This window comes from Aspergillus glaucus, assembly GCF_001890805.1.
Source record: "Aspergillus glaucus CBS 516.65 unplaced genomic scaffold ASPGLscaffold_6, whole genome shotgun sequence".
In the NCBI taxonomy this organism is placed as follows: domain Eukaryota; kingdom Fungi; phylum Ascomycota; class Eurotiomycetes; order Eurotiales; family Aspergillaceae; genus Aspergillus; species Aspergillus glaucus.
The window spans coordinates 1-19,246 of record NW_019170458.1 but is presented as its reverse complement, the minus strand read 5'-3'; the positions used below and the strand labels follow the sequence as shown (position 1 = coordinate 19,246).

Sequence of the window (19,246 nt, the reverse complement as noted above, 5' to 3'; positions counted from 1 at the left end):
TTTTTTTTTTTTTTTTTCTTTTCTTTTCGTAATCGGTTCGTTATAACCATTTTTGTTCATGGCACAATAATCATAAAAAGTCATGGTATTATATACACAAGAGAATGGTAAAAATGCAGGGCCGGTGCGCGAGATTCCACCGGTACAGTGGATACGGAGCACTCCGCACCGGATTCTTCCCCGAGATACTAGTTCTTAGACAAGGTTCCATGTTTTCCAGCGATCGCATGGACCTCGATTGATTTTCGCGAGATTGCCATTGCCCTACGGCTCCAGATAATGGGCCTCCGCTCGGAGCAATTCGGTTTCGATGGCCCGGCGGCGGTCTTGTTCTGCGGCGCTCGAGTTGTCCTTGAAGACGTGGTCCATTTGTTCCAGCGAGCGACCCTTGGTCTCGGGGACGAAGAAGAATGTCCAGGCAAAGGCGAGGAGGCAGAATACGGCAAAGAAGGTATATGCGCCGAAGCCGGTGTTTTGGACTAATGGGGGTGTAATGAGGCCCTGTGTCGGTGTCAGCATTGCTATAAATTCTAGTTAACATGCTTTGTTTAATAATATATCTGACTCACGATGATAAAATTGTTGAGCCAGTTCGACACTGTCGAAAGGGATACACCCTTGGCACGGAGCGACGACGGGAAGATCTCTGCGCTGCGTTAGTGGGTGTTCTATTTTCGGTTGTATTCCATGCAATACATACCAGATGGCATCGCCCATGGTACTGGTCCCCAAGAAGCCCCAAACGCGAGCATGTACAAAAGCAGCAAAGCCACACTGGCCCAGCCCTCGGCTGTGTGGGCGGGCCAGTTGTCAGAGTACATTCCAACCAGGACTGCGATGATAATATGGCACACTGTCATGACCGCGGCGCCGCTTAGGAGTAGCCATCGACGACCCAGTGTATCCATGCTCCAGATTGAGGTGGTTACACCCACGAGTTGCGTGACGTTGAGGATACCGGACATTAGGAGCTGCATGTCTGTGTCTAGGCCCATGGTTTCGAATAAGGTTGGTGAGTAGTAGATTAAAGCGTTGACACCGATGAACTATAACATGTTAGTGTTCGTCCGACAGGAAAACACGAGTCGCTGCTCACCTGCTGAAAGAACATGATTCCAACACCAATATGCGTTCTGCGCCAGCACCCCTTGCCAAAGCAATCCGCCCAAGACGCCATTTCCAAGAAGAATTCTTTTCTGAGCCCACCACCCTGAAGGCCGGGATGTTTCTCTGCGCTCATTTCCTTGTGGAAACGAACCTCCGCCTGGATATCCAAGAATTCCTGTCGCACCCGCTTGTCCGACGGTGGTAGTCGTCGCAGCTTCGCAAGGCTCTGCAATGTTTCGTCGTTTCGTTCCTTGGAAGCGAGCCATCTGGGCGAGAACGGCAAGAGGGCCACACCCGCGACCAGGATGAATCCGGGGACCATCTGCAGCAGGAAAGGGAGTCTCCAGGACCATTCGCCTGCCATAAATCGTGTGCCGTATGTGATCCAGTATGCGATGACGATTCCCAACACGATGCAAAATTCTTCCATCACCAGCAGCGTACCACGGCATTCGGGAGGACCTAGATTCGCAACGGTTAGATGGGTTTCATTCAAGCGACGAGCGAACATACTGATTTCAGAAATGTAAAGCGGAGCAACCATGGAAAGCATGCCAATACCGATACCACCAATCGTTCGCGCAACAGTCAACATGGCATAATTCATCGCAGCAGTCTGCAGAACCGACCCAATGGTAAACACAACAACAGCAACCACAATCGAATACCGTCGAGAAATCTTGTCCGCGATCCAACCCTGATTCAGCGCACCGACCAAAGCACCCAACTCAATCATTGCTGTCATCAAACCTTTCCAGAATCCACCTCCAGGAGCCCCAGGGGCCACCTGCGGGAACTGTTCCTGAAATTGATCCATCACCAGAATAACGGACACCACACCCTGGTCGTAACCGAACACGAGACCTCCTAGCGTGGAACATGCTGCGCAGAGGAACACGAATGGGTTGGCTACCAGGCCGCGCAGACCTGGTGGCCCGTATGGTTCCTGGTCAGCCACTGTGTTCTCGGCATGATGGGCGAAACCGTCCAGGGATTCCTTGTCGATATCCTTGGCTTCTAATTGCTTTTCATCCATCCTCACGCCAGAAGGACAATAAGGTGAAGGGGAGGTAAAAAGGAAGAGGAAGTGAAAGGTAAGGAGGAAGAAAGCCAAGAGTTGGCAATGAAAATATAAGCAAGGCTAGCTCCAATCAATGACTCTGCCAGAACATAAGCTGAGAAAAGAAGCTGAGAAACGACTATACTTATAGTTTTCGGTTTCCCCGTTTCCCCAGGTCCCATCCACGGTTCCCAGATGCAATTCCGGGGCCCGAAAGAAAACACACCCGCGTATCTGATTTGCCGGACACCAAGCACGGAGTAAAGATATACTTGCTCGTGGAAAAGACCGGGCAAAGAGCGAATTAGTCTTCTGCCGGACAAGAGGCGATCTGCAGCGGACATGTCGAATGGGGATAAAGGAAAAGAGGAGGCATTTCTAGGCCGGGGACAGCAATTGGATGCCTGTTGCAAGAGTATAGGCGTGGTAGAAGTTAGCTATTGCCCGGACCAAGCCGTGGATAGAGCCAGGCTGGGGAAATCGGCGCGGGGGAATGGATCGAATCCACTAGAAAAGACCAGTCAGAGTGTCCGGAATAGATACGAGAATCGAAACCGATTGACGATTTGAAACCCTTTCCCCTATTGGCTAGGAGATGCGTCTACTATAGTACGAGAGTCCGATGAAAAGAGTATATGCTCCGGGCAGTAGTCCGTACAGTGTCATCGTAACTGCAAGGGTAGAAGGCTTCCCGTGACATGCACGTGCTCCTCATCGTACTACGAGATTAGAAAAAACAACCGCGTGACAACATCACAAACAAGCACGATGAGGACATCCGGTCCCTGCTGATGCTGACCAACCCGGGACTGCATATGGGTCTGAGAGGGGTTACTACAGACCCAGATAACGCTGGCTCTACAAAGTATGGCGTACCAAATGCTAATCAAGAGTACTGTATGTACCCATAATAAAGAGTCCTGATCTTTCCGAGGTATGAAACGTGCGTGGTCACGGCATGTCAAGATATGAGGGACTAATGATAGACAGAGTTTAGTCGGAGGATGGCCGTCTGTTCTCGCGGGCTTTCAATCAGACGCAGTAAAATGGAATCCGATGAATTCCGTTTGATAGCCGTCAAGTTGTGGTGGTGCAGCAATGCTGTTGCTAGTGGTTCTGCTGATATTGCTGGTAGTACTGGTAGTGCTGGCTGGTAGTGGTGGCAGCTGTCTTTCTGCCCAAACATGTTTCGGTCACCTGCCATTGGGCTGATAGAGACAACATGCCTAATCGAATAAAGCATAGTGTGTTGACTGTTGAGCGTGACTCTGGTAGAAAGAGCCCCTCCATAGTCAGATGACGTGCATTCCTCTACCACCATCACTACTACCATCACCATCACCACTATCTCTCCTCAACATCACCACTACCACTACCATATCACCACACTACAGAGACTCAAGAGTACACTCTCCCCACGGGGTAGAATCCATTTAACCTCCCGAGTCGGTTCGTTGTGAAAATCCTGGGGTCAAAAAGTGGTCCAGTTACCGCTTCTTCTCCACCTGCTTTTTCCGCTGTTTTTCTCCTCTCTCTCCTACTCATCGCGTCGGTCATCCCCCGATATTAGGAAAGGATTGTTTATCGCTAGCATTCTTACTGGCTGTGAGTGCCCTGCGTCTTATCTAGTGAGCAGAGTTGCTTTCCCCATCCCGTGGTTGTCGTTGCTTCTTGCATCAACCGAAACTGACTCTCCGAACCTTGTCAGTTGCCGTTCTCTGCGGATTTTGATTTCCGTGCCCGCCAAACGTCATTCCTCCCTGCCTTACCCCAGACGGGCCCGATAGTATTCGATCCTGTTATTCTCCGGAGATATCCCGTACGAGGCAAAAAAAAAAAAAAAAAAAAAAAAGGGGAATACATCATGGGTTTCTTCATTGAAGACCTCTGGTCCAGCGTCTTCACCCCCGGTCCCACTCCAACCTTGCTCATCGCAACCAACGTCACCTTCGCTGCTCTGCAGCTCCTCCTCTTCGCGCTCCTCTTGGCAACCTACAGCATTCATTTCTTTGTCCTCTCCTTCCTTTCCGGTGCGCTATGGTGGTCGATTAATTGGTTTGCTGCGGAACTGAGTGCGGTGCAGGCCCAGGAGGCTCAGAAGGAAAAGGAAGGAAAGAAGTCCCATGCGGACGGTAAACCGAGGTCGGGAGATGCTATGAAGACACCGGGGGCACTTGATACCGACAGCGACACGGAGACTGAGGAACAACGGCAGGAAACACCTTTGCCTACAACCGCCGCATCGGCTAGTCTTCAGCTGCCGGAGGAGCAGGGAGCCCGAAAGCGACACAGTGTGAGCGGGGACAGCTCGGGATATGGAAGCACAGATAGCGAGTGGGAGAAGGTGGATGATCAGACTGAGTAGGGATCTAGTGTCCGATCCAATCTGGAGGAGATTTACCGGTCATTCTTGAATTGTCGTCTAGGAGTACGGAGCAGAGGCCTGATTTGCTGCATGTGGCTACTACGGATGTACCTGTTTCGGAGTATGCAATGTGATGCTGCATGCATATCGTGTTCATATTCGTATTGCGATACCCAATAGAGGCTGCTTGTCATGGTGATAGGCATACTACATAAGCAAAATGACCTTGGTCTTGTGCCTTCCTGTTTCTGGCGATATATATTCGCGGTGTCCACGGTAGCAGTACGGCAGTGGGTGATGTAGTCGGCCACCACCCTTAGAATCACTGTAGTGTTCCAGTCCTAATCACTACTCTATCCTCTATTTTCTACTGCCATGTCCCCTAGTTAATTGATACTCCCGTACAACTGCTACTCGTATATTCACGTGACATATCTTGGCAGCGATAAGCCTATCGCTCGGCCAAAACAATCAAGAACAAGAACGACGACGACGACGACGACGACCAGCCAAACAAGGCCTGAAAAGATGGTCCGTCAATGAAGAAGACAACTCTCGACTCCATCGCCGGCTGGACGCAATGCATCCCCATTAAACCACCCACGATGCCTCCCACCTCCACCATCACCACCAGCCGCAAGCGCGTCTTCAACTCCGTCTTCTCCGCGTCACCGGCCCCAGGCCCCTGCTCAACAACAGACAACCCACCCTTAAAATCAATCGATCCCCTCGCGACGTCGCGATCCTTTGACGACAGCCAACTCACAGAGCCGGACGAGCCAGGACCCGACCAAGAGACATGGGACCGGGCATGGGACGCCGCTACTGCGTTTCTGGCGGTGCCGGATCGAGGATTTGCGGCGTTGGGGGCGTTTGAGGATATTGATGAAGAGGTGTTTTTGAAGCGGTGGAATCGGTATGAGAGACCATCGAGGAAGACTGCGGATGCGTTGGGGTTTCTGGTTTCGCAGGAGCAGCGGGGGAGTATAATTGATTGGTATGGGCAGGAGATACGGAGACATTTTCTGAAGAACTTTCGGGATGGGCTTTTTGATGTAGGTTCCCAATTGGCCCTAGATTCATGGAATTGTGAGTGGATGCTAATTATGCAGTTGCTGTGCCATCCTGAGAAGGAAGGCTTGTTACAGAGAATCGTCCATTGTCTGGAACTAGCACGTCGGATATACTTTACTCGTCTTGCGGAATACATCTTGCCCCTGTTGGACGCCTCAGAACAAGAGCGAACGTTTCTCAAGCTACATCGGGCCTTTCACCACATGGTAGCATATTCGTCTGCCCTCCCGTGGGACCGCGTTTCCGCCTTACTGAACCGAGAATTTACGAAAGAAGCTTTGACTATACTGGGAATCGATGCGTTGAAGGAAGAAGCGGCCCGTGACGATGTCAGTATAGGCGAGGATATGGAGGTGGATCGAGGGTCCTCGGTTTCATATCGGCGCTGGCGCGAGGAACCGTCAGTCGACGCTCGGATGGAAAGGATGACTGAGAATGAAGATGCGGAGGTCATCGCGGCGCGCGACCGGCTACTGTCACTTCTTAATGGCTTACAACTCGTGGGACTGGGCGGAGATAAAGCGCAGAAGGTGTTTGCGGGCGTTATGAATTCAATGATGATTGAGTTTGTTCTAGCTGCGTACCCCGGCCAATGGGAAGGGCCAAGCTTGGTATCGCAGCATTTGCGACACTGGGTTGAGAATGTCTTTGCTCGGCTTGTCGTTCAAGTGCTCGCTATTATCAACATCCCCGAATCTGGGTCGAAATCGTCGGATCATCTCGATGTGAACTTGAGCAACGTCGAGAAGTGGTATGAGACCGGGTTTACCTGTGTGGGAACACTTCGGATGCGCGAGCTGTTCGATGTGATGGTTGAATGGCCTGCTAGCAGCGGTGCCATTGATGATTTACGGCGTTTCACGACTAATCCCGCTACGCGGTTATACTTCACCTTATCCTTTGCTTCAGTACTGTGCGACCGACTATTGCACCCCGGTGCCTCAACCGTGGAGATTCTACAGTTGTACATTTCTATCATCCGATCATTGAATCTTCTAGATCCCAAGGGCGTATTGCTCGATCGAGTTGCCCGTCCAATCCGGCGATATCTCCGCGACCGCGATGACACCGTCAAGGTGATCGTCGGTGGTCTCCTTGCAGACCCAGATGCAGATGGTCAACCGGCACAGTCGACCGGGGAGACGCTGGCGGAGCTGTCAGCCGAACTAACCAAAGCGCATCAAAACTCGCTACAGAACGACGGAGGTGAGCTGGATTGGAATGACATGAACTGGATGCCTGATCCGGTAGACGCTGCACCTGACTTCCGGAAGTCGAAGACCGCAGATGTCATCGGAAGTCTTATCAGTCTGTTCGATTCGAAGGAGACGTTTGTCAAGGAGATGCAGAATATGTTGGCGGAGCGACTGCTTCAGAAACGGACGGATTATGTGCAAGAGATGTCGGTTCTGGAACTACTTAAGCTTCGCTTTGGTGATAATGCCTTGCAAGCGTGCGAGGTTATGATGCGAGACGTCTTTGATTCTCGACGTGTTGACGGGGTTATCCGGAATGACCAGGGACTGGCCCAGCCTAGTCCGGATGAACCTACAGAGGAAATGCCTGATTTACACGCTAAGATCCTCTCCCACTTCTTCTGGCCAGACATCCAAGAACAAACGTTCAAGGTTCCAGAAGAAATCACCACATTACAACAACGCTATTCCACAGGCTTCGAATCACTCAAGCCATCGCGCAAACTCACCTGGCTCAACAATATGGGACAAGTGACCGTCGAGCTGGATCTTGATGATCGCGTGTTCGTGGACGAGGTAACCACGTGGCAAGCGGCAGTGATCTACGCCTTCCAATCCACATCACCGAATGACAAGCAGCCACCCATAACCAAAACCCTGGAACAACTAACGCAGGAACTACAAATGTCAACACCCCTCGTCCGTAGTGCCTGTCTCTTCTGGATAAGCAAACGCATCCTCACCGAACCCCAACGCGAAACTTATCGCGTCCTCGAAACCCTCCCATCCGGCGAAAACGACCCCGGCACCGCCGCAGAACCCAACACCATCACCGACACCAACGACGACACCTCAGCAGCAGCCGCAGCCGACGCCGCAGCCGCCGCAGCCGCCAAGGAATCCACCGAAGCAGCGGCAATGGAGAAGATGAACCTGTACTGGCAGTTTATCGTGGGCATGCTCACGAACCAGGGGGCGATGCCGTTGCAGCAGATAATCATGATGCTGAAGATGGTGGTGCCGGGTGGGTTTCCGTTTAGTAATGAGGAATTGAGGGAGTTTTTGGCGGGGATGGTTTCGAAGGGGAAGTTGGAGGTTAATGGGGGGAAGTACAAGATTATGCAGTAGCGATTGTACGGATATTGTTATGATTGATGAAGTATTGTATGGCATAGAAGACTATCGAAGCATATGAATACAATTACCTAACATAATGGATGCGAGGCAGCGTGAAACCTCAGCTGTGTCCGTCTCTCGCCCGAGTTGTATCCGGTCTACTCTGTACCCCGGAGTACATATTTGGATCTAAGCCCTACCTTACCACCGGCATACTGTATTCTACGAAATGTCCAACATCGTACAGGGATAGTTTAATATTACTCTACTCACAATACTACATATTTATTCTTTCTCTTGAGTATTATATTCAATTATCTCATCTACTTCGGAGTTATCTACTCGTAATGCCGTATAATTGGGCGTCGCACCGCAGAATCACAACATCCGCCGGGTATGATTGCGCCATCCCTAACCCAACCGACCACCTCCCCGGCCGTGCGGAAACCCTCCAAACATACCACCATAACGTTTCCAATCGAATAATGATGCCAATGCTCCCCGGTGTATTTGCGAGGATCTCTGGCACGCCATGTGCTCCACATTTTGGCACATCGCTAAGCTGCGTCTCGGCTGTCGGCTACAGAGTATAAATATATACAGGGATGCCCCTCCCCCTCACTTTGCACCACATTCTGCACACTACTTTTTATTATACCCCTACACTCTACATATCCGCAATGGCTCCCGCTTTAACAGAATCACTCCCCGCGGCACCGCACCAGCTGAACAGCAATGCGCCGCGGGATATCTTCCCCGATGGGTTGAAGACTACTGGCCAGCATGCCCCGCTGTATGATCATATTCGGGAATTCGAGCAGTTCCCTAAGGAGATTACGGGGCGGACTGCGTGGCAACCTGAGGAGTACCGTGGACAGCCTGAAAAGTGGACGCATGCTTTCAACGCTGAGGAGATTGAGGAGCTCAGCACAGCGGCGGATAACTTTCTCAAGGCTAAGATTCCTTTGACTGGTATTTCCAAGGTACGTCACTTCCCTAGGCCATATGCATGAGAAAAGGACCAACAGATATAGAAAAACTTCCCTCTCCCCAACCTCTCCAAAGACCTCGAAACTCTCCGCGAGGACCTCCTCAACGGCAAAGGCTTCATCCTCTTCAAAGGCTTCCCCGTCGAGAAATGGGGCAACCACAAGTCCGCCGTCGCCTACATGGGTCTCGGCACGTACCTGGGCTACTTCGTCTCCCAGAACAGCCGTGGCCACGTGCTCGGCCACGTGAAGGACCTGGGCGAGGACTCGACGCAGATCGACAAGGTGCGGATCTACCGTACAAATGCGCGTCAGTACTTCCACGCCGATGACTCGGATGTCGTGGGTCTGTTGTGTATTGCCAAGGCGCTTGAGGGTGGCGAGTCGGATATTGCGTCTTCGCACACTGTGTATAATGCGCTTGCGAAGGAGAGGCCGGACGTGTTGCAGACGCTGACGGCGCCGATCTGGTATTTTGATCGCAAGGGAGAGACTAGTGCGGGCCAGGAGGAGTATATTCGGACTTCGGTTATTTACCTCGAGCGTGGGGAGAATGCCCGTGTTTACACCAAGTACGCCACTTCCCTCTTCATCTTCTATATCATGTACATGCTAATAACAGTGCAGATGGGATCCCTACTACGTCCGCTCTCTCTCCCGCTTCTCCGACGCCGGCATCATCCCCCCTCTCTCCCCCGAGCAACTCGAAGCCATCGAAGTCCTCGAGCAGACCTGCCAACGCTCCGCCCTCCACATGGTCCTCGATGTCGGCGACATCCAGTTCGTCACCAACTCGCACGTCCTGCACTCGCGCACAGAATACAAGGACTACCCACCACCAGCTCCCAGACGTCACCTCATGCGTCTGTGGCTCGCAACGCCCGAGGAAGAGGGCGGATGGAAGTTGCCGTTCTGGGATAGCAATGAGAAGAAGAGAGGTGGGATTCAGGTGGATGATCAGGCGCCTGTTGCGCCGTTGGATGCGGAGTAATCTGCTGCTCTTTTTGAAAATATCTTTTGTTTATGAATGATAGACGACTATATTGTATTGCTAGTGAATGAATGTACTCTGTATAAAGTATGCGCTTCCGGGGATAGGATCCGATTTCCGAATCGGGTTATGTTATGAGAACCACTCCCCCACAAGCCTGATGACTTAATTGTAAAAATTTTCCCATCTCAATTTTCAGCCTCCCCTACTCGACATATCCTTAATATAGAGGTATAAAAGTTGAAAAATGCACATCGCGATCCTCGACGCCGACATCCCCGTCCCAGAAGTTTACGCCTCCCGCGGCCTCTACAGCACCCAATTCCGTCATCTCCTCCAAGCCGCCGCCTCCCGCCTCACCACCAAATACACACACGCAGTCCCCGAAATAAACACATCCTCCTACGATGTCGTCGGCGGTGTACTCCCCCCGTTGAAACGACTGCGCAAACTTCCACAAGACCAAGAAAATGGAGCCAAAAATGACGGTGATGCCATCGACGGAATTCTGATAACGGGCTCTGCGAACTCCGCATGCGATAAGCACACGAAGCCCTGGATTGCGGAATTAGAGCGGTTTATACGAATGGTTTTTGAGGAGTTTCCTGGGGTTAAGATCTTTGGGTCCTGTTTTGGACATCAGGTTATTGCGCAGGCTTTACTCTCTCCTTCTTTGCCGGAGAATGATGGTGCTGGATTCCATGTCGAACAGTGTCCGTACGGGTATGAAGTGGGTATCGTGCCGATTACGCTGAATAGCGCGTTCAACGAGGCTTTCCCATATATCGCCAAAAACCTACAGAACCGGGAATTCAGATTACAACTCGTCCACGGAGATCGCGTCGTCCCCGTCCCGATCCCTACCAACACTACCAATTCGGACCCCAAACCAGACCAAATAACTCTCCCAACCCCATGGCTCAACCTAGGCTCCACAACCAAATGCCCCGTCCAAGGCCTCTACCACCCCGGCCGGGTATTGACTTTTCAGGGACACTTTGAATTCGACAGTTTCGTGAACCGGGAGACGTGTATCGAGTTTGGGAAGAGGCTTGGGTGGAGGGAGGATGATATTGGGGGGTTTGTAGAGAGTATTGATGTTGCTGTTAAGAAGGAAGGGGATGATGATGATTCGAGGGTTGCGGCTGAGGGGGTGGTTTTGTTTTTTGCTGGGTTGGGGTAGTGTTTTTGGGTATGTTGGCGGATGTATATATATAGGCGTGTATATAGAGTAGATATGGACTTATGGGCCAGGATAATATAGAGCTTAGATGATTGAAGTCTGGACAAAACCAACTGTTTCTTCTCTTCTTTCTCCCACTGCATTTTTAACCAAAGACCAAAGCTTATTCTGTTTGATGGCATGATTCACTCATCATGGTTACTGTTTGCCAGTGAATTAAAGTGGAAGCGGCTTCGTTTGAACCTTTTGGTATATTGCTTTTCAGCTGGGATCTGCGGTTTTGGACAAACTAACCTACGACTACCTACTCCTGTCACCGAGGATTTACCATAATCTCTTACTACACCTACATCTTTTATGCTCCAGTTGAATAGGCACGACGAAAACATGACTCCGTTGCCGGTGGAGGATGTGCATGAGCAAACTGGAGAGCTCTCTGTACTCGGACAGGCCAATCTTAACGAGTCAGGGAATACTGATGGGGACCAGGGCGTTCTCTCTGGCTCCAAGCTGCATCTCCTCGATTTACCAGCGGAGATCCTGAAGGGGATTGCCGTGCAGGTAAGTGTGTCTTTTCGCGACGGATATGGTACGGGGCACTAAACAAACATATCTTCATAGGTAAATTATGCAAATGGCCTGCCGTATTTGGCTCAGACCTGCTCCACTCTGTATGCGGTGGCTACTCCTGTCATATATTCCCGGTTTAGGATTATATGGCCAGAGGTTTCAGCATCTTCTAGTAATCCCCGTGTAGACCCTCTATCTTACGGCGTGGCGACGCTGGATATGAGAGAGGATATCTTCACCACAGTGTCGTCTTCGAAGCAGTCGACTGAATCGTGTCCTTGTCCGAATTGTGGCTTCAGTGGTCGCCAGCTCTCCCCCCTACCGCCACCCACAGCAGTGAAAACGAGGCGAGGCAACACTTACACACAACACATACGCAAACTTTCACTTGGGCCTGCGCCGTCTGACTGAATTGAAGGTTACTACATGATCAAGGAAGCAAGGAAAATTATTGGCACCCTAGTTGCTCTGGCAGTGGCGAGGATGATCAACCTGGAAACCTTCTTCTGGGACATGCACTCAGAGGTTCCAACCGAGGCTTGGATTGCGCTTTCGTCGCTGGCAAATAAACCGGGACACGAGTGTCGTCTGGAGTGCATTTTTGTTCGATGGCATGATAACTCTGCGGAGACCACAGCGCCATGGCTAGGAGATGTTGCGGTTATCCCCTCCGGCCAGTCACTCTTCCAGAGATACGGCCATGTCGAGTATCCCACGCTATCGATTCTACGATATCTGCTTCAGTACTTTCACAGGCCATTGACTGGACCAAATTAATGACAATTACAATCCTGAAATGCTCCGGACATGAGAAACTATGGCGAGTTCTTCGGCGCAAATACGCACCATGTTGCCCCAAAATAAATGACCAGGAAACAGACGGTACACAGAATAATGCTGCACAATCCCCCTTCCACCTCAAGCATCTACGCACAGATGCCGTCTCCCCGTATCTCATATTCTTCATCAGGGATGCCCTTGCGCCGAACAGTCTCGAAAGTGTATATTTCCAGGAAGTCGGTTATCAATCCATAGTTGGCCTTGATGCAATTTACCGACACATACTCCGTCCACATCGATTAAGTCTGAAAGGGTTGATGATCAGTATTAGTATTATCGACAAAGGAAGAGCTACCATCGCAGATGCCTGGCGGAAATGGCGACTCAACCGAAAACTGCTCGCGTTCATCACAAGTGAAATGCCGCAGCTACGCGAACTGTCAATGAGCATTGACAGGAGGGATTGGGTAAGTTGTCTTATCCGCTTTCCGTCACAATAACCTAGAGTCCAAACCTAAAACTAACACATCCTAGCATTTCCTCATGCAACGCCTACCATGCATACCACACCTCCGTGCCTTGCACATCACCAATGTAAACGAACCGACATATCACGACTTCACGGAGCGCGTGCAGCACTTAGTCGACCTTGTCGCTATTATACCTGAAATCTAACTTACCTACATCGGGATGCGCGAAAAGTGCTACAAGATCGTCGAAGTTCCGTAGGGGGAGTGCGAGGGTGACTCCGACAGAGCGACTGCGAGCGAGAACATTTCCGTCTCTGAGCCGCCTGCCATTAGTAATAATAATAATAACGATAACGGCGATTGGGGTTGGGGGGTACCTGTCATGGGTGATAATGGGGGCGACCATGACGAGGGTGACAGTCATGAAGAGGAGGTAGACAGCGGGGTAGATGACGAGGAAGGCAGAGAGCATGGCGAAGAGAATGACGACATAGAAATGATCTTGATGTAGAGTGGAATATGGAGGCAGAGCTAAACGAACTGTTGCGGTATGAGGAGGACGAGGTGTTGAACAGGAAGAGAGGGCTCCGGTTAAGGGAGGTCCCGTTTGATGATGAGAAGATTGGGGTTTTTAAGGCGAGGCATAGGGCATTGTAATTGTCTCATTTGATCTTGTTTTCGAGGTTTATAAGCTGCTAGAAATATGATTTGATTGCAGTAGTTAGATAAATACCATTAAGGGTGCCTTCACTAGGGTAAGCCTGCCTTGATGCCCCAGGACACTAGTCCAGCCCCTACTTCTCGTTGTTTTCCCATTTTCCTCCTTCCTCCCCACATCGATGCCTCCTCACTTCGATGCCTCTCAATTACGACACTCCATCTCTCTCGCTTTCCTCTCGTACCCATCTGAGCTACAGGAACCCCGGCACCCCTCTTCTCCCCAAGACCGTGATACGCCATCGCAGGCCCCATATTTTTCTTCCTTTCGAACCGATTAATCCCCAGAGGACTAATTTTTGACTATCTTGGTAGCGATTCCTGACCGGTTTCTGTCTACTGAAAAGAATGTGCTCCAAGATGAATCTGCTGAATTTGCCAGCGGAGATTCTGGAGGATATTGCCAAAGAGGTAAGGGTCTGTCCACATCCGATTACTATGGTGACGCTAATTGAATCCTATAGGTAAGGCGTACGAATAGCCTGGCGCCGTTGGCCCTGACTTGCTCCGCTCTTCACGCACTGGTTATTCCTATCCTCTACTCTCGGTTTGAAATCGTATGGCCACAATACTCTATGGATTATTCCAAGACTGAGAAAGCTCTCCAATACGGCCTGAGAACATTGGTTATGGGCAAGAATTTCTTTCAGTCAGATACAACTTGTTCCTATCAGCAGTCTACCCTACAGAAGCCTGCACCCACCACCACCGACAACTACAACAACAACCCCAAGGAGAAAGTTCGACGAGGAAACAATTATGCAAAGTATACGCGCAAGTTCTTGCTAGAATTTCACTGGCCAAGATACTATCGGGATTCGGGGGAGAATAACGGTACATTGATCGCCTTGGCAGTCGCTAGGATGATTCATCTGGAAACTTTTGTTTGTGACTTTATATCCAAGATTCCGAGGGATGTGTAAATTGCCCTTTCATTGCTTGCGGATCGTTGTGGGCATGAATGTCGCCTGAAGCGTGTTTGAATCCGGTGGCATAATAACAGTTTGAGCACTCGAAGCCGCGTCACGTACCCCACGCTGTCTATGCTACCTGCCTTGAAGAGTCTGACAGTACTTGATATTGACGAGCCTTTTTATCTGGAAGAGATGACTGGATTGATAGAGCAGTCGCGAAATCAGCTCAGGGAGCTGCGCATCGGTATCGCTTCCCAGGCCAACAATGAGGGTTGGACGAGGCCATCGGACACTATACCACTGAATTCGTCTACGGATTGGCCCAAACCTGGTGGCGTCCTAGAAATCCTCACTGGATTGTTCAAAAACGCTGCATCTGCCGTGGCCGGTAGCACTGTTGAGAACCAGACTTCGCACGATGATACATCTTCGAGAGAGGAAGTTCCCATGCATCATGTCCAGCCAGCAGACACCGGATTGTCAAACCAAGCTGCGGGTAATTTGCAGTCATCAGACAACCAGTCGATCAATCTGCGGGGAAGTAGTCATGCTTTCCTTGAGCTCGATGTCCTGGAGCTAGAGCGGGCTACCATGTCTATCCCAATCATGATGCGGGTTATGGAATGGACTGATCTAACTACGCTTACCATTCTAGACTGTGGAGAGCATGAACAGTTCTGGCGAGCTCTCCATGATCAGTATATTCCATGTACGACCAGAGACTCTGCAGCCAAGAACGCAGACCAGAAAGGAAGCTGTATTGGTACAGAGACACCCGACTTCTTCCCTTTGAGGATAAAACATCTCCACACAGATGCTGTTTCTCGATCTTTAATCTTGTTCATAAAAGAGGCTGTTGCACCGAACACCCTTGAAAGTGCGTTTTTACATGAGGCTCCGTCTTATTATGAGTCTCCAGTTAGCATTGACAGCATCTACCGAAATGTTCTTCGTAGACATCATTCAAGCCTGAAAAGGATCCTTGTCTATGTTGCTGGTTACTTGGAAGATGATTCATCACATTTGCGCAAATGGAATTTCAACCGGGTTATACTCTCATTCATGAGTAGAAAGATGCCACAGCTTCTTGAGCTTTCCATGGGAATTGATAGAAGCGATTATGTCAGTTGATCTCTCTTCCTTCGCTCTAATGTCATATCCGTGCGCCAACACATTTAAATAGCATTTCTTCATGGAGAAGCTACTGCGCACGACCAACCTTCGTGCCCTGCACATCAACAACATTGAGTGGGGCTAAGAAGAATTTAAAGACCTCGCCGACCTCGCCGTAATCATGGTCATAATAGAGCCTCAGCTCAAACTCGCTCATATTCGAATCCTCAACAATCGCTGGGAGATTGTCGAGATTGCTCATGCTCGCGACGTGGTAGTTGAGTCTGAAACTAAGAGTACACCTGACCAGAGCGACGACGATGATGCTGCTGCTGGTGACAAAGAGGAGGGCATTGATAATGAAACAGATGACACTGACTCGGACTATGATTCTGACTTTGAGAATGGAAGGCTTCGGAAACTCCCTCGGTTGCGGGAGCTAGATAAAAAAGCGGTTGATAGGATTCGGATCTTTAAGGCGAAGAATAGAAGACTGTAATGCACTGAGGGCTACACTTACAGCGTCATAGCCTACTGAATATATCTAAGGATAGTATAGAAGAAGTGTCCTGACTCTCCTGAGGTGGATCTGAGTGTCTGCCTTGTTGCCTGGATTTCCTTTTCATGCCCGATCTTTCTGTTCTTCCCTCTTATTTCAACCACTCCATTATATTACTTATATTTCATTTCCTAGCAATATGCAACTAAGGCAACATGTTTCTTACCGGCTTCAAATCGATTGTTGCTTGAATTGCTGCTGCTCGTGGGTCATTTAAAACACGTTGTTTACCGGAGCTGAATTAGAACACGACCCCGCACAATAACTATGCATCGGCAGTCTGTAGTGGAGGATTCTGCGAGCGAGGCTTCAAAAAACAATCTTCGCGAGGCAGATATAGACGAAATGGAAGCAGAAAGGGAGCATCTTGAGACTCTTATTCTTCAGTCCGGTGCACGGAAGACAAATCTGCTTGATTTACCAGTCGAGATTCTGACGGAGATTGTCAAGGAGGTAAGTAAAGTGTTGCCAATTACTTGTCCACGATGCTAATCATTATAGGTGGGACATATAAACGGTTTGGCATCACTGACTCTGACTTGCTCCGTTCTTCATGCAGTAGCGATTCCTGTCTTATATTCTGAGTTCAATGTCGTATGGCCTGATCTTGGGCACTCGCCATATCATTCGGGGAGATTGGAAGCGCTTTCTCAAGGATTGGCGACCTTGACTATGGGCGAGGATCTCTTTGATTCTTGTGATGAGCGTGGCCGCAACGGCCCCAAGGAGTTTGGCGTACCTGAACCTGCAGTTGAGCTCAAGAAAAAACTACGACGGGCAAACAATTATGCAAAATATACGAGGAAGATCGAAATTGCCAATAGCCCAACTGAGCAGTTTCAGCCCTATTACCTTCACCTAGAAGTAGGGAAGACATTTAACAACCTGGTTGCATTGGCAGTGTCTAAAGCAGTCAATTTGGAAACATTCATCTGGGACATGCCAACAGGGGTCTCAGGAGCCGTGTGGAGAGCGCTTTCATCTGTGGCAAATCGTCCGGGACACAATTGTCGCCTGGAGAGGGTTTGGCTCCGATGCGACCCACCTGACACTGAGTTGGCGATGCCAGCAGAAGAGTTTTTTGCGTGGGAACTATCCCAGAGACATACCTTGGTTGAATATCCCACATTATCTATCCTGCCTCCTGTGAAGAGTTTGACTGTTCTGAAAATCAGCGAGCCCTCCTGTGCGGAAGAGATAGCTGTGCTCATTGAACGCTCTCGAGATCGACTCAAAGAGCTGCGCCTGAGCATGGACCCGATGAATCGTGCATGGTCGACGCCGCCAGCGGATGCTACTTGGGCGTCCTTGAAATGGCCTAAGATCGGCGGTTTTCTTGAGGTTCTCACGGGCCCATTTGAGGTTACCATGTTCCCACCGTCAAAGCTGGGTGCAGAGGGTTCAGAAAGGCGACACCCTGATACCAACAAAAACTACTATGTCTTCCTAGAGCTCGAGGTCCTGGAGCTGGAAGACGTAGTCATGTCTGTCCCGGTTTTGATGCAGACTATTGACTGGACTAAATTGACTACGCTTACGATCTTGGATTGCGGGGGACATGAGAGCCTCTGGAGAAATATTCGCAGTCGATACGCTTCATCCAGCATGGGACCTTCAGCACCCTCTGACTTTCCCCTGAGACTCAAGCATATCCATACAAGTCGAACTTCTCCCTGGCTTATGTTGTTCCTCAGGGACACCATTGCGCCAAATACCCTTGAGACTGTGTTTTTACATGAGGTTGTGTGGCCACATCAGTCAAGGATCAGTCGCGATATGATATACCGAATCGTATTCCAGAGACATCATTCAAGCCTGAAGAGATTGCTCATCAATGTGGCTGATAATTACCACATAGCAGATGAAGCATTGTATCATTGGCGCAGACTGAGATTCGACCGGAAAATGCTCTCATTTATCACAGGCGGGAAGATGTCGCAGCTTCAAGAGCTTTCTATGGGTATTGATGCACAGGACCGGGTAAGTCTGGATCATTAGTATCTCAGAGAACTTATGGCTGACGCGTTGCAATAGAGTTACTTTATCCAAGGACTAACGAATCTCCCAAATCTGCGCGCTCTGCACATCATTAACACATGCGAGGAATTAGTATCCCGATCAGACGTCCTCGCCCATCAGCTCAAAGACATAGTCGGTCTAATGCCCCACCTCTCACTCACCTACATCGCAATTACCGACAAGTGTTACGAAATTGTCGATACCCGCTACGACGACTCACTCGATACCACCGACGCAGCGGCCGCAGAGGATGAGGAGCTGGATTTCTCAAACTCCGACACCGAGCTCATGCCTGATGAAGATTTCAGGCCAAATAATCCGCACTATCTAAGCTCGGATATGAGATCGCAGCCGGACCCTTGTGAATGGGGGCTGGAGGACGACGAAGATTTGTTTGAGGGTGAACGGCCTCCTTGGGAAAGATTCCGGTTGCGTGAGATATTGTTTCCTGATTATGAGGTTGGGATTTTTAAGGCGAGGCATGGGGCTTTATGAGGTGTTGTATTTGGGGTCGCTCCCCCTATTTCCTGTACTTTGAATTATTAAACAGGAAGAAACTAGTAGCGAGCGGTATGGACAGGCTGCTCCATCGGTAGAAGAATTGTAGCTAAGTGCAAACTTCAACCAGGGTTGTCTGATGGCTGCCTTGGTGCCTGAGACTCTTTGTACCTAGTTAACTATTATTATTATTTAATCAAGTTTATTGTCCATACCGAGCCCTAGAGCTATGACAGACCATTATCCGTGGACTTGAGGCCGTTAGCTATTCTACAGTCTCTTATCCCTATAAGTTCCTGGGGCACTAGCCCCCTTCCATACTCTTTCTGATCCTTTTCCTCGCCCCAGACCGCCTGTTTGCGCAGGGCTTTCGAGCACAGTGCTCTCCTTGTGTTTCGTGCGGAATGGGTGCGGCCTAGGCTGACTCCAGCTTAGGCTACCCTTCCTGCTATCCTTCTCCTGTTCGAATTGCCTCCTCCAATGCTTCCAATCCCCATTCATCGTCCCTTTGGGCCCTTTCTGCCG

General features: G+C 50.0%; 9 protein-coding genes across 9 annotated transcripts; 7 read left to right on the top strand and 2 right to left on the bottom strand.

Moving 5' to 3' along the window:
- Nucleotides 1-2,397, bottom strand: ASPGLDRAFT_44777 (sugar porter family MFS transporter). Its single transcript, XM_022546088.1, has 5 exons — nt 1,621-2,397; nt 1,097-1,569; nt 701-1,046; nt 570-646; nt 1-501 (listed from the first exon to the last, which is right to left on the bottom strand). The coding sequence occupies exons 1-5, from the start codon at nt 2,141-2,143 to the stop codon at nt 265-267; spliced, it is 1,656 nt and encodes a 551-aa protein (XP_022402518.1). The 5' UTR covers nt 2,144-2,397; the 3' UTR covers nt 1-264.
- Nucleotides 2,398-3,995: 1,598 nt separating this feature from the next.
- ASPGLDRAFT_167515 (V-type ATPase assembly factor PKR1) lies at nt 3,996-4,775 on the top strand. Its single transcript, XM_022542645.1, has one exon. The coding sequence runs from the start codon at nt 4,032-4,034 to the stop codon at nt 4,530-4,532; it is 501 nt and encodes a 166-aa protein (XP_022402517.1). The 5' UTR covers nt 3,996-4,031; the 3' UTR covers nt 4,533-4,775.
- Nucleotides 4,776-5,137: 362 nt separating this feature from the next.
- ASPGLDRAFT_33753 (anaphase promoting complex subunit 2) lies at nt 5,138-7,930 on the top strand (the record flags this gene model as incomplete). Its single annotated transcript, XM_022544357.1, has 2 exons — nt 5,138-5,587; nt 5,645-7,930. The coding sequence occupies 2 exons, from the start codon at nt 5,138-5,140 to the stop codon at nt 7,928-7,930; spliced, it is 2,736 nt and encodes a 911-aa protein (XP_022402516.1).
- Nucleotides 7,931-8,419: 489 nt separating this feature from the next.
- ASPGLDRAFT_1284233 (TauD/TfdA family dioxygenase) lies at nt 8,420-10,022 on the top strand. The gene is made up of 4 exons (XM_022540799.1): nt 8,420-8,436; nt 8,503-8,901; nt 8,953-9,479; nt 9,535-10,022. Exons 2-4 carry the CDS (start codon nt 8,524-8,526, stop codon nt 9,896-9,898), a joined length of 1,269 nt encoding a protein of 422 aa, XP_022402515.1. The 5' UTR covers nt 8,420-8,436; nt 8,503-8,523; the 3' UTR covers nt 9,899-10,022.
- A 123-nt stretch (nt 10,023-10,145) lies between these two features.
- On the top strand, nt 10,146-12,428 carry ASPGLDRAFT_33751 (type 1 glutamine amidotransferase; the record flags this gene model as incomplete). The annotated part of the gene is made up of 4 exons (XM_022544356.1): nt 10,146-11,051; nt 11,571-11,642; nt 11,703-11,931; nt 12,070-12,428. The coding sequence occupies 4 exons, from the start codon at nt 10,146-10,148 to the stop codon at nt 12,426-12,428; spliced, it is 1,566 nt and encodes a 521-aa protein (XP_022402514.1).
- A 642-nt stretch (nt 12,429-13,070) lies between these two features.
- On the bottom strand, nt 13,071-13,449 carry ASPGLDRAFT_56409 (uncharacterized protein; the record flags this gene model as incomplete). Its single annotated transcript, XM_022548195.1, has 2 exons — nt 13,279-13,449; nt 13,071-13,215 (listed from the first exon to the last, which is right to left on the bottom strand). The coding sequence occupies exons 1-2, from the start codon at nt 13,371-13,373 to the stop codon at nt 13,071-13,073; spliced, it is 240 nt and encodes a 79-aa protein (XP_022402513.1). The 5' UTR covers nt 13,374-13,449.
- A 529-nt stretch (nt 13,450-13,978) lies between these two features.
- ASPGLDRAFT_24011 (uncharacterized protein) lies at nt 13,979-15,663 on the top strand (the record flags this gene model as incomplete). The annotated part of the gene is made up of 3 exons (XM_022543357.1): nt 13,979-14,029; nt 14,083-14,502; nt 14,680-15,663. 3 exons carry the CDS (start codon nt 13,979-13,981, stop codon nt 15,661-15,663), a joined length of 1,455 nt encoding a protein of 484 aa, XP_022402512.1.
- A 163-nt stretch (nt 15,664-15,826) lies between these two features.
- ASPGLDRAFT_24010 (uncharacterized protein) lies at nt 15,827-16,144 on the top strand (the record flags this gene model as incomplete). The annotated part of the gene is made up of 1 exon (XM_022543356.1): nt 15,827-16,144. The coding sequence occupies one exon, from the start codon at nt 15,827-15,829 to the stop codon at nt 16,142-16,144; it is 318 nt and encodes a 105-aa protein (XP_022402511.1).
- A 250-nt stretch (nt 16,145-16,394) lies between these two features.
- On the top strand, nt 16,395-18,853 carry ASPGLDRAFT_56408 (uncharacterized protein). The gene is made up of 3 exons (XM_022548194.1): nt 16,395-16,657; nt 16,706-18,184; nt 18,239-18,853. The coding sequence occupies exons 1-3, from the start codon at nt 16,472-16,474 to the stop codon at nt 18,716-18,718; spliced, it is 2,145 nt and encodes a 714-aa protein (XP_022402510.1). The 5' UTR covers nt 16,395-16,471; the 3' UTR covers nt 18,719-18,853.
- The last annotated feature ends 393 nt before the right edge of the window (nt 18,854-19,246 follow it).